This window comes from Propithecus coquereli, unplaced genomic scaffold, assembly GCF_000956105.1.
Source record: "Propithecus coquereli isolate 6110/MARCELLA unplaced genomic scaffold, Pcoq_1.0 Scaffold281, whole genome shotgun sequence".
In the NCBI taxonomy this organism is placed as follows: domain Eukaryota; kingdom Metazoa; phylum Chordata; class Mammalia; order Primates; family Indriidae; genus Propithecus; species Propithecus coquereli.
Window position 1 is genome coordinate 1260116 of NW_012148408.1, and position 13172 is coordinate 1273287.

The 13172-nt window shown below is 48.0% G+C and overlaps 1 protein-coding gene across 1 annotated transcript; it reads left to right on the forward strand.

The window, feature by feature from the left end:
* The first annotated feature begins 367 nt into the window (after positions 1–367).
* Positions 368–3614, forward strand: LYRM9 (LYR motif containing 9). Its single transcript, XM_012648277.1, has 3 exons — positions 368–502; positions 2133–2225; positions 3310–3614. The coding sequence occupies exons 1-3, from the start codon at positions 377–379 to the stop codon at positions 3325–3327; spliced, it is 237 nt and encodes a 78-aa protein (XP_012503731.1). The 5' UTR covers positions 368–376; the 3' UTR covers positions 3328–3614.
* The last annotated feature ends 9558 nt before the right edge of the window (positions 3615–13172 follow it).

A 13172-nucleotide genomic window follows, 5' to 3' on the forward strand; every position in this document is an offset into this window, starting at 1 on the left:
GCTGCCTGGTGCTTTCTCAGTGACTGCCCCTCGGGATCTTCCTGCTAATCTGCCCTGCTCTGCCTGTCAGGGACACCTCCTCACCCACATCTGAAGTCGGTCTCCAGGAAGAAGACACCAGGGATGAGGCTGTGCATGTCCTTCCACACTTGCCTGTGGTCTTTGTGGGCCTGCTCTGGGCTGGGACTTCTGCAGGGCTCAACGCCCAGCCCAGCGTGCAGGCTCCGTGGGGTGGGGCACGAGGGGGAACTGACCTCTGCTCCGTGTCCAGCCTGCTTCACAGAGGACTGGCACCTAGGCCAGGGCTGAGTATACAGCTTGGCTCGATGCCTTAGGAGTGATGCTCTGTATTTTCCAGGGACAGAGGGTCTTGCGAATGGCCCCACTACCGGGGGCAGAGCTGGTCCAGAGGCCGCTGCAGCTCTACCGCTACTTGCTGCGCTGTTGCCGGCAGCTGCCAACCAAGGGCATCCAGGAGCATTACAAACATGCTGTCAGGCAGGTGGGAGCAGGGTGCGCTGGATCTGGGGGGCTACTCTAACAGGGGCCTTGGTGGGGGGATTGGAGGCCAGGGCCAGGGTACAGGGGTAGTCTTTCAGGTGGTGGTGGGGTGGCAGTTTGAGAGCCACAGGAAACCAATGCTGGGCAGCCCAGCTTCTCTCCAGGAAATGGGGGGGTGCATCGCCCCATACGCCAGCTGTGTGCCAGGGCATGGCTGAGGCAGCTGAATTAGAATAGAGTGTGGGACACAACATCATTCTGACAGGCCTCCCTACCAACAGTGCACAGCCTGGATTTAATCGTGAGAAAACATCAGGTGAACCCAAACGGAGGGACCTTCTACCGCATACCTACCTGGTCTATACTCACCAAAAATGTCAGTATCTCAAAACACAAAGAAAGGCAGAAGAACTGCTCTGGATTGAACAGGACTAAAGAGACGTGACAGCTAAATGTAATACATGATCCCAGATGGGATCTTGGACCAGAAAAAAAAAATTGCTGTAAAGGACATTCCTGGGGCAATGCATGACATTGGAATATGGGCTATAGATTAGATAATGGTGTTGTCTCAGTGTTAAATTTTCTGAATTTTATTACTGTGGTTATGTAAGAGAATGCCCTTGTTGTTAGGAAATACACATTGGAATGTTTAGGGGGTAAGGGCGTGACATCTACAACTTACTCTTAAATGCTTTTGGAAAAAACTTTTATAAAGAAAGAATGATAAAACGAATGTGGCAAAATGTTTACAACTGGTGATTCTGGCAGGGAATTCTTTGTATTATTCTTGCAACTTTTCTATCATTTAGAAATCATTTCCAAATAAAAGGTTAAAAACTAGAATTTATACAAATATAATATGGAAAGTGAAAAACTAGAGGTAGCCACAGAGGGCTGTGGAAACATGGAGAAGGGAGTGGTTAGCTGCCTGGGGGAGGCAGGGGGGCTTCCCAGAGGTGGATGTTGAGGTGGTACCTAAAGAGGAGGAGGATGTGCAGGGTTGGGAGTGACAGGGGTGACAGGTGCTGGTCCGTTTTGAAGGGCCCTGAACACCACACCGATGAACTGCATCTGAGGTTGCTTCTAAAGGGCGAACACCTGGTCAGAAGCACACAGCAGCCCGCGCTCTGCATCGGGCCTGGCCGGGTTTCCCAAAGCCACCCCCTCCACTCCCTCCCTTCCCTTCCCCGTTGCCTTTCCAGCACCGGGCCAAGGGGAGGCCTGTTGCTCCCTGCTGCAAGGCCCTGCAGAGATCTCACCCTGGTGAAAGCAGCTTCCTTTGAGGAGCAAACTGAACAGGGATCGAAGTTTCTCCTTGGCCCCTGTTTGATTTTGGGGTAACTTGTGGGCCAGTCTTCCTTTTTGCAACTGTCCTGCTGTCAGGAGTACGAGCTTTGCAGTCAAATAGACTGCAAAATAGGATTCAAATGCCATTGCTTAGCAGCAAGTTAGGATTTCTGAGCCTCTGTTTCCTCGTCTCTAAGTGGGATGATCATAACGGTCCATGGAGGATTAAAAGAGATGTTGAATGTAAAACCCAGCTATGTACTTGGCCCATGAGCAGTGCTCTGAAGCTGCTGGTCCTGGGAATTTTGCTGAGTCATCTTTTCTTGTGCTTAAACCTCCAGAGCTTCCAGGTTCATTCGGATGAAGACAACCCTGAGAGAATCCAGCAGATCATTAAGCGAGCCATTGAAGATGCCGATTGGATCATGAGCAAAGTAGGTGCTTGGCACCCCCTCCACCTGCGAGCTGGGGTGATGCTGGCTGTAACCTCTGTGACCACAAGGGGCCGCCCCTGCCCCACAGTTGGGAATGATGGTGCTGAGGAGGTCCCCGGCCAGCTGCGCCCCTCCTCCAGAAGCCCAAAGGTGGTCCCTTCTGGTTGCATTTATTTGCTGCAAGGTGGAGGGGTGGTGGTGTCACCTTTAATCCTTAAAGGCGAGTTTCTGCCTAACAGCGCTGAACGAGCTGAGAAGGGGCAGCAGGAAGGAGGAAGGTCTTCTGGGATGCAGTAGTGCCCAAGCTGGCAGCAGCATTGTGATGTCTAAAGAGGAAGGCTGTCTTGGGGAGTGAGCTCCCTGTCTCTGGGGGGGTATTCATCTTGGGGTAGTATTATGAGGAAACATTCAAGGATTTGTTTTTGTGGAGGGAGGGAGTGAGTCAAGAATGTAGACTGGCTTCTTGGTCCTTAGACTCGTAATTAGAAGGACATAGAGAGTAGAGTATGTCCCCATGTCTCTGTCCTAACTCAGACTCACCAGATATGGGGCCCAGGGTCCAATTTTTAAACTCAGTGATTGGAGTAGCTGGCTTCTGAGGGTTCTCCTCTACCTGAGACTTTTTTTTCCCCCTGAGTAAGGCTCAGAAAGAAGGATAAGTGCACCCACAGTTTTCAATTCTAATGTCTCCAGTTTCTTTTTCTTTTCTTTTTTTTTTTGAGATGGGATCTTGCTATGTTGCCCAGGCTGATCTCAAACTCATTGGCTCAAGCGATCCTCCTGCCTCAGTCTCCCAAGTAGCTAGGATTACAGGTGTGAGCCACTGTGCTCAGCCAATGTCCCCAGTTTTCTTATCATCCTCCCTCTCCAGCCCCATCAGTTTCCTTTTCCATTAAAGAAGAAAAGGAGTCCAGGCATGAACTAGAGATTCAGCGGGTCAGTGCCTCCTGACTGGGCTTCACCACCTCCGAGAAGCCCCTGCAGGAGGCAGGTGAGGCCCAGAGGACTAGGACTCCAGATTTCCCCAGAGTCCTTCTGCCCCCATTGGCTTCCCTCCCCCACTTCTAATCTCTCTGTCTTGCAGTATAAAAAACAAAACTGAGAACCCAGGGCCCAGTGAGTAAAGCCGTCCTAAAGACATTTGAAGTTGGGAGATCTCCCTTCCGGAACTCAACAGCAGCAGTTCTGGAATATTCATCAGCCTTGTTGGCCGAAAGAGCAAGAAATCCGGGGAGGGAGAAGCTGCCGTTTGCTCAGACGATTCTTGTTGCCACAGTCATGTTTCCAGCGTCCTTTATGTTTGCTCTTCCAGCCACTCACGATGTGAAACTTGGAGAGAATATGGTGTTTTTTTGTTTTTTTTCCGTGTTTTTTATTTTTGTTTTTTTGTTTTTTTACTTTGCTCTGAAAGTGATTCATTTATTTTGGAGGTCTCTTTACCATTCTCTGAGCCCCAGCGCAGACGTCCCGTCGGGGGGCAGCGTGTACAGAAGAAAGAGGATGGGGCTCAGAAGCAGACAGATCTGGATTTGAGTCCCTGCTCGGGGGCGTGTCACAGGTATTGCCTTTGAGCTCCGTTTCCTCCTTTGTGAGGATCCAGTGAGATGAAGTTGAAGTGCCTAACACAGCATATGGAACATGGTAGCACCAGTAAATGTCCCCTCTGAGGAAGCCGCCCTACCCTGCCCCTCGTCTGCTCCAGCACACACCACGTCGGGTCTTACGTATCTGTTTGTGGCTTGCCCTGCCCTGCGTGTAGCCCCTGAGCCCTCACAGCCGTGCCAGGCCCAGCGGTCTGCCAAGGAACTGCTCTTCCTGGACGCCGCCTCTCCATGCCCAGGCGGTCCTTGCCTTCACGGATTTATAGTGTCCTTGAAGTGAAACGCACACTGCGTGGAGCAGGGGAGAAGGCCAAAGCTGTGGCTGTAGATACTGGCCTGTTCAGGCCTCTGTGAACCTGTCATCTGTCTGGACCGGCCCTTGCCTGTGTTGCCACCATCACGGAACAGCAGCAGGGAGGGAGAGAAGGAGAGCGGGTTCAGGGAGAACTGGCCAGAGCGGGTAGAGCAGCCAGAAGATACAGAGAGAAGCCACCCTGGGCCTGGAGTATTCCCCAGGGCACTCAGCCAGCAGGATAAGCTATTATGTGTTTGTGTCTTTGCAATTATGTGACTTAAAGTGACTCAGATACATCTACGTGTATGTATACAGCCAACAATGAAGTAAACCTATCAATTTGTGAAACTTGTGTCTCTTCTCCACTGATGATATACCATTCCTTCCCTGAACGTATGTTGTCCCCTACTGTGTGCCAGCTGTCATACTAGCTGTTGAGAACTTAGAGAAGAGTGAGACATAAAGCTGCCTGGGAGGGATCGTTCTTCAGAGGAGATGACAGGCACTGCTCCTTCTGTTGAGGTCAGTTTTGCCCACGGGGGGTTTCAGGCCAGGCCCAAAGCCGAGCCAATCCCCCATCCTCACCCCTGGTGTTCAGCCCCTCCGGAACCAGGGCGGCCCATCCTCAGTTGGCAGATGGATTTTGATCCCAGGAGTGGGGCTGGTTGTATCCCAGGCCTTTCACCGAGAGATAAGAGTAAAGGCCAGTTAGGGTTTGGGAAAGAGTTGGTGTCCCTTGCTCATGGCTGGCCCCTAGGCCATGACCTTTAGTTCATTGGTAGGTTCTTGATCAGTTGTGCTGACTCACCAGGTATCAGACGATGGGTGCCCTGCTCTGGCATGAGGTTGGCTTGCGAGGGAACCACCAAGGGGTTGGGTTGGTTGACAGTGTTGGCTGCTTTCCGCCAGCCCCTGTGAAGCCAGAGGCTAGTGAGCTTGGCCACGTGGGAGCCCCAAGGTAGGGCAGGCAGGATACACACGGCTGGGCAGAGGGGTGGTCAGGGGCACTGCGTGAATCCTGGGAGAGCCTCTCCTGTCCTCAGCAGCAGCTTTCCTGTGCTCTGCCCTCGGACTTCCACCCCTGCAAGCCCTGCGTGGATCATGTGGATGGGTGGGTCTTAAATCATCCAGGGCCACAGCTCATACGTGCACACACTTGAATGTTTGCAGAGTAGCCTCCAAAAATCGGAAGAAGGAAATGAAGGCTTGTTGACCCAGAGTCAAGCTGTGTGGCTTGGTAGAAGGGGCTCTGGAGCCAGACAGACCTGAATTTAAATTGCAGCTCTGACACTTAGTGGCAGTGTGATTTGGGGCGGGTTCATTAACCTGTCAACCTCACTTTCATCACTGGGACAGCATGCGTATCCCACGGCTGGTGAGATCAAGGCAGTGCACACAGATGGGCTGTCAGCTATGTCTTTGGTTTACCTGGTCATGACCCTTCTCTTTAGGTGGGTCCCTGCTCCTCTCTGTGGATTCTTCTACACTAGCACAGTGTCAGCAGGAAAGGATCTGATACCTGTTGTCCACACCTTCTCTGTTAACCACTTTGCACTCACATTGCCTTTCTGGAGTGCATTTACTTCATATAAAGTTTCGGGTTTATCTGTGCAAGAAAGACAGCTGTTGCTAAAACACTCTTAGGCCTCCTTTGAGAGACCTTGCCACGCCTGGAGGCTGGTTCCTGGGACAGTGTGGGTCGTGAGTCCTGCTGCCAGCACATGTTCCGGGGGACAGAGCCTGCCCTGCCCTACAGTTTTATTTGCCACCTCTGTGCCCTCCCCCATCTTAACTGAACACTTGCTCTCTGCACGTCCCTCCTCTAGGCAGGAAGGAGCTCACAGTCTCAGGGAAAGATAGACGCTGGAAACCTCAGCACGATTGCTTATAGGTTGGCTTATAGGCTGTTATCATAATGTAGATTTATCTTTTTCTCCCAGAATTCCTTTACATTTTGTCTGGAGGTTTTCATTCTCCCTGTCCCTGGATGAAATCTGGGACAAGGCTCAACATTTTCTGGCTAATCTTAGGTTAAAAAATCTGAAAGCTATGGTTACTTGTAAGTCACAAAACAGACTCAATTCATTCAGTGAAACGTCCAGTCTCAGGTAAAATAAAATTTCAGAACTTGAATTAAGGTTCAGGCATCTCCCGTCTTCCAGCTGGGATCTGGTGCAGATGGGCAACCACTGTCAGAGAAGGGAACACAGGCGTCTTTGCTAGCATGGGAGGGGCATTCCAGGCAGAGGAGCAGTTTAAGCAAAGGCACGTAATAGCAGCATCTGTTCCGGACTCAAGCACACTGTTCGGTGTGGTTGAGACTGTGGTGGGTGGAGGAGGTGAGGCTGGACTAGGCCCCGGGAGCCAGATCCCGCAGCACCGTACAGCTCTCGCCAAGGAGTTTGGACCTTCTCCAAAGAGCTGATTGAAATCATTACTTTATGTAATCATTTCCCCAACCAGAGAGTGAACCCCTCGAGGTCAGGAACCACGTATTGGTCATTGCAGAATCCTCTGGGCCAGTTGCGTACCTGTTGCCCAGGCAATGAGCTGTAAGCTGGAGTGAAAGAATGATATTACCAGGCAATCTGTGATGTCTCTTGTTTTGGTGTGTGTGTGTGTGTGTGTGTGTGAGGGTTTACTACTTTCTAGTAATGGGGAAGGTTGGGAGGTGATGTTTATTTCTTGGCTGAGTATTCTTACCACCGATGCTTGGGAGCTGATTTAGAGGCAGGGATGTTTGCCCTCATTGCCCAACGAGCAGGCACAGGAGCCCCCACAGACTTCCTCCAGGAAATTTGTCTCGATGCAAAGAGAGGATCTCCCCCAAGCCAAGGTTACCAAGAGCAGAAACCCAAACTTCCAGCTTCCTGAAATGAACCTGTCCCTCTGTCCATCTTGCCTCCCTAAGGGGTGGGGATTAAACATCCTTTGTACAATGATGAGGAAGCCTGGCAGGTGGGATGTGAGGGAAATGCCTCGTCAACGGTGGGGTGCAGGACCGTGGTTCAGGGGAAAGATGAGAATCTAGAGAACAGCGCCTCCAGGGGTTAAGAGCACTGTGGTGAAGGGGGTACGAGGTCACCCCTGGAAGGCACATGGTTTCAACAACTAATCACAGAATTGGGGTGATGGGGTTGGAGCAAGTTAAAGGATCTGTTGATGAACTGCTCACGAAAGTGAGCCTCTCTGAAGAAATGGGAGGATGCTTCTCAGTGGAACATCTTCCCATCTTTCCTTTACAGATCTGGTGAGTGGAAGAGAAGGAAGACTTGCTGAGCACCTACTGTGTCCCTGGACTGGGCAGGGGTGGAGACATGAAGAGGGACCAGTCCATGGGCAGGCAGCTCCATGGGCAGGGCCTTGGTCTAGTTCACCGCTCTCACCCCACCAGCGCCCAGCACAGTGCCTGGCACACAGTGGGAACTTCACAAGCATTTGCTGAATGACTAAGTCATGGTCCTTGCTTCCAGAACTCACTGTCCAGTGGGTAGACAGACTTTTAATCCCATAAATGACATCCAGGTTGAGAAGTACTAGGGCTCCATATGGGTTGCAGGAGGGCCCAAAGCAAGAGAGTCCCCAAGAACAGGCACTGCAATAGCTTCTTTCAAGGTCAGATTTCTCTAAGTCACCGGAATGTCTCTACTTCTATTAATACTTGATGGAGCCTGAAGCCTCCTAACTGCTACGGTGATACGGAGACAGGGAGCATCTTTGGAGACAATGAATCCCTTCCTACCAACATCTGGGGAGGTCCCACATTCTCTTGGAGCTTTGAGCAATGGGTGCAGAAGAGGAGCCTTCATCAGGCCTCTGAAGCTGACTGGGGCTCATAACCTTGACGTTGGCTAAGCCCACCAGCCCCTGTGCCTGCCACTTTCAGCCACTGGCCTAAAGCAGTCTCCTCCAATCACCAGTCTCACGTGCGCCCGTTCCCAAACCGATGTGGGCATTCCTTTCTCCCTGCTGACCTCCCTCTGCCCTGTGCATGTGTCCTCTGGCACCCTCATTCCTTTGCAAATAGTTCCCTCATTCTCCCGGTTCCCAATCTGTTCATTCCATGTATATTTGCCTAGATTCCTCTTCCCGTCTTGAATGCACTTCTTGTATCAACCGTATGGAAAACACCCATTTCTCTCTTGAGACTGAGGGTAGGCATTACCTCTAATATAAAGACTCTAGTGTCATATCTTCCGAGATTTTTTGTGTGTTAAATGCCAAATACAAATTAATCAGATGGCATGGCTCTTTAAAAAAATGAATGCAATCAAATTAATAAAGGCATGTTATTAAGAAGGGAGATGAAAATTCTTTTTGTATTCTGCTTTATTCTGATTACATCTAGAGCAGTGAGTGTGGTCCATGGACTCCTGGGGTTCCCCAAAGCCCTCTCAAGGGGATCCTCAAGGCCAAAACTATTTCCATAATAATAGTAAGACCTTCTTTATGTTTTCCACTCTGTGGACATTTTTACTGATGGTGCCACAGCAAAGGCGGGTGAAAATGCTGGTGCCTAAGTATGAATCAAGGTAGGGGTAATTGTTATTCTTTTTTTTACCATCAGTTTTGTTTGTGAATGTCCCCGATGAAGCAGCAAAAATACGTGTGACAAAAGAAGTACACATAGAGCACTTGTGCTGCATACATAAGTCTGATGGCTGTCTGGAGGGAAAGTGCTTATGTGATTATTTGAGATGTAGCTAAATTACCTGCTTTATTCACAGAACACCATTTTTTTTTTGAAACAATGACTGACAAATTGGTTATTCAGACTTAGTGATTTGGCAGACATTTTCTTGAAAACGAATGAAGTGAGCCTGTCACTTCAAGGAAAACAACTGACAGAATTTGTCACCAATGACAGAAACTGAGCTTTCTGTCACAGGCCAATGGATTTTTTTTTTTCAACTTTCTTTCTTTCTTTTTTTTCTGAACGACAGATAAAATTGCATGCACTTGTCATGTACAACATGATATTTTGAAGTATATATATTATACATTGTGGGATAGTTAAATTAACAATGCCTTACCTCACATAGTTTTCATTTTTATGGTAAGAACACTTAACATCCACTGTCCTTGCTTTTTTTTTTTTTTGAGACAGGATGTCTGTCTGTCACCTGGGTTAGAGTGTAGTTGCGTTATCATAGCTCACTGCAACATCAAACTCCTGGGTTCAAGCGATTCTCCTGCCTCAGCCTCCAGAGTAGTTGGGACTACAGGTGCACCCCACCACGCCCAGCTAATTTTTCTATTTTTTGTAGAAACAGGGTCTCAGTGTTACTCAGGCTGGTCTCAAACTCCTGCCCTCCATTAATCCTTCTGCCTCGACCTCCCAGAGTGCTAAGATTACACGCTTGAGCCACCACACCCAGCCTATCTTTGCATTTTTTAAGAATAAAGTATATGGTCACTAACTATAGTCACCATGCTGTACAATAGATCTCATGAACTTATTCCTCCTGTCCAACTGTAATGGCCAGTGGAGTTTAACATAACAGACTACAAAAAGTTCGTGATATGGTTTCATTTTCCATGTTGAAACTAACTTTTAAGAAACTACCACTTATTGAGTTTTAGAATGGTATCAAGAAGAGTATCTGAGAAAGTTATAAAAAAGCCTCAATTTTCCAAATACATATCTGCGTGAGGCTGGCTTTTCTTCATATACTTCCACTTAGACAACGTATTGCAACGGACCGAATGCAGAAGCAGCAGTCTTAAAGAGGTTTACAAAAATGTAAAGGAAGGCTGGGCGCGGTGGCTCACGCCTGTAATCCTAGCCTCTGGGAGGCCGAGGCGGGCGGATTGTTTGAGCTCAGGAGTTCGAGACCAGCCTGAGCAAGAGCGAGACCCCGTCTCTACCAAAAATAGAAAGAAATTAATTGGGCAGCTAAAAATATATAGAAAAAAATTAGCCGGGCATGGTGGCGCATGCCTGTAGTCCCAGCTACTTGGGAGGCTGAGGCAGAAGGATTGCTTGAGCCCAGGAGTCTGAGGTTGCTGTGAGCTAGGCTGACGCCATGGCACTCACACTAGCCAGGGCAACAAAGTGAGACTCTGTCTCAAAAAAAAAAAGAAAAAAAAAGAAATCAGACTCAAAGGGTTAAGTGCATCATGATTCCACGTGTATGTCAGTCTCTAGAGGACAAACTAAAGTGATGGAGAACACATAATGGTTGCCAGAGGTTGGGGTGGCGGATGTGAGTATAAAGGGATAGCATAGAGGAGCGTTTCGGGTTAATGGGGCTGTCTGAATACAGATTGCATGAATCTGTCCATGTGTTAAAATTCATAGACCTGTACGTTGCCCCCTAGAAGTCAATTTTACTCTATGATTTTTTAAAAATGGCCCAACCACCATCAGTAGGATTTTGGCTCCTTTATATCTTAGCTTCTTCCATGGCCAAGGGAGGGCAATCTCCCTACTTATTATCTGTCTTTAGGAACAAAATGAAGAAGGGTGAGTCATGACTATAGACGTGGATTTTTGAAAATATCACCTTTCCAGGTTTTGCAAGGAAAATGAAAGTTATTAGGATGGTGCAAAAGTAATTGCAGTTTTGGACCGTGAATTTTAAATCATTATAACTAGGCTCAAACACATCTTTATTAATCAAAATAGGAACCATTACAACCAACACATTTTTGCCGACTAGAAATAAGTTTGTTTATTCCTGTAGCATAAAAATCTGTGCTTCAGGATTCGATGAACTTTTGGAAAGCACTTTCTGCATCCTGCTGGTTGTCGGAGTGTTTTCCCTGCAAAAAGTTGTCAAGATGCTTGAAGAAGTGGTAGTCGGTTGGCAAGAGGTCAGGTGAATATGGCGGATGAGGCAAAACTTCATAGCCCAATTCATTCAACTTTTGAAGCGTTGTTGAACGTGCGGCAGGGCGTTGTCATGGAGAAGAATTGGGCCCTTTCTGTTGACCAATGCCGGCTGCAGGTGTTGCTGTTTTCGATGCATCTCATCGATTTGCTGAGCGTACTTCTCAGATGTAATGGTTTCGCTGGGATCAGACCGGCAGCAGACCATCAAGCAGTGACCGTGACCAGTTTTTGGTGCAAGTTTGGCTGTGGGAAGTGCTTTGGAGCTTCTGCTCAGTCCAACCATTGAGCTGGTCATCACCAGTTATCGTATAAAATCCACTTTTCGTTGCATGTCACAGTCTGATAGAGAAATGGTTTGTTGTGTACAGAAAGAAAAGACGACACTTCAAAACGATGATTTTTTGATTTTTGGTCAGCTCACGAGGCACCCACTTATCGAGCATTTTCAGCTTTCCAATTTGCTTCAAATGCTGAATGACCATAGAATGGTCGACCTTGAGTTCTTCAGCAACTTCTTGTGTAGTTGTAAGAGGATCAGCTTCGATGATTGCTCTCAGTTGGTCGTTGTCGACTTCTGATGCTCGGCCACTGCGCTCCTCATCTTCAAGGCTCTCGTCTCCTTTGCAAAACTTCTTGAACCACCACTGCACTGTACGTTCGTTAGCAGTTCCTGGGCCAAATACTGCCAATGTTGTGAGTTGTCTTTACGACCCATTTTGAACTCAAATAAGAAAATCACTCATTTGATTTTTGTCTAACATCATTTCCATAGTCTAAAATAAATATAAAATAAACAGCACATAAGTCATTAGCAAAAAAACATAAAGCAAGAAATGCACATTAAAATGATGTATAACATAACCACATTTATTTAAGAATGTATTCCAATATCAAATTGCAAATTTCAACAACGCTAAAACCGAAATTACTTTTGGACCATCCTTAATAGCAGGTAGAGGAGGAAATGGTAGAGAAAAAAAAAAGGAGGGAAAGACAGTGGGAGAGACACTCTGGAAACATTTTTATGATGAATTACTGTATTTTCAATATTTACTACACATCAGGCAATGGGCTTTTTTTTTTTTTTTTTTAAATTAGAGTCTCAGTCGCCCTGGGTAGAGTGCAGTGGCATTATCACAGCTCACTGCAACCTCAAACTCCTGGGCTCAAGTGATCATCCTCTCTCAGCCTCCCAAGTAGCTGGGACTATAGGTCTGCACCACCACGCTCAGCTAATTTTCTATTTTTTTCTAGAGACGGGGGTCTTGCTCTTGCCCGGGGTTGGTCTCAAACTCCTGGCCTCCAGCAATCCTCTCGCCTCGGCCTCCCGAGTGCTAGGATTACAGGCGTGAGCCACTGGGCCCGGCCCAAGAAGCAATATTTAAAAGAAAAATGGCACGGGTTCTTAAAAGCTAAATGTTTATTGCTGACTCAAAAGTGGATACTTTTGACTATATTAAAGTTGCCCCAGAAGAAAGAGATTCGACCCTGGCATCAGAGAGACATGGGCTCATATCCTGACCTGGGTACTCGTGAGTTGCGAGAGCTTAGGCAAAGGGGGTACACTTTTCTTAGTCTCAGTTTCCTCATCATCAAAATGGGGTGGGGGTGGGGCAGTAATACTTTCTCCATAGGATTAGTATAGAAATCATCGCATTATACCACAAACAGAGACTGCAAGGTGAAGATCTCCATCCCACTCTTGTTCTCACTCTTTTCTGTTGCTTCCTCCTTTATTAGGCCCCTCTAGGTCATGGTCACACCTTAGACCTGCCAGAGGGGACACCAGGACAGAGCGCACAGCTGGTTCCCTCCATTAGCACCTGGAGCTCGCCTCCCTGCCCAGAGAAACAGGGAACTCCTGGAGGTGAGCCTCTGGCCTCCCTTTCATCCTCCTTATCAGGCCCAGGGGCGATGACATGGAGTGGCCCTCACTGTCAGCCGCCCCATCCTTCGGAATTTAATCAGAGCGTACAGACCAACACTGATCCTTGCAGTTCAGGAGCGCCAGTCATTCTGGCCTTACCTGCTTTGTGCTGCTTTTTTGATTTTGCAAATACTTTTGGATGCTTGTTTTTATGCAGGAAAGCACTGACTATCTGACTTTTTAATAAGAGTCCCCTGTGGAGAGGTGATTGCATCTCTGGGAGCCAGTTTCAACTTTAGAGACCAATGGCACAGGCTTTCAGCAAGGAGCCTAATTAGACAAGCTCGGG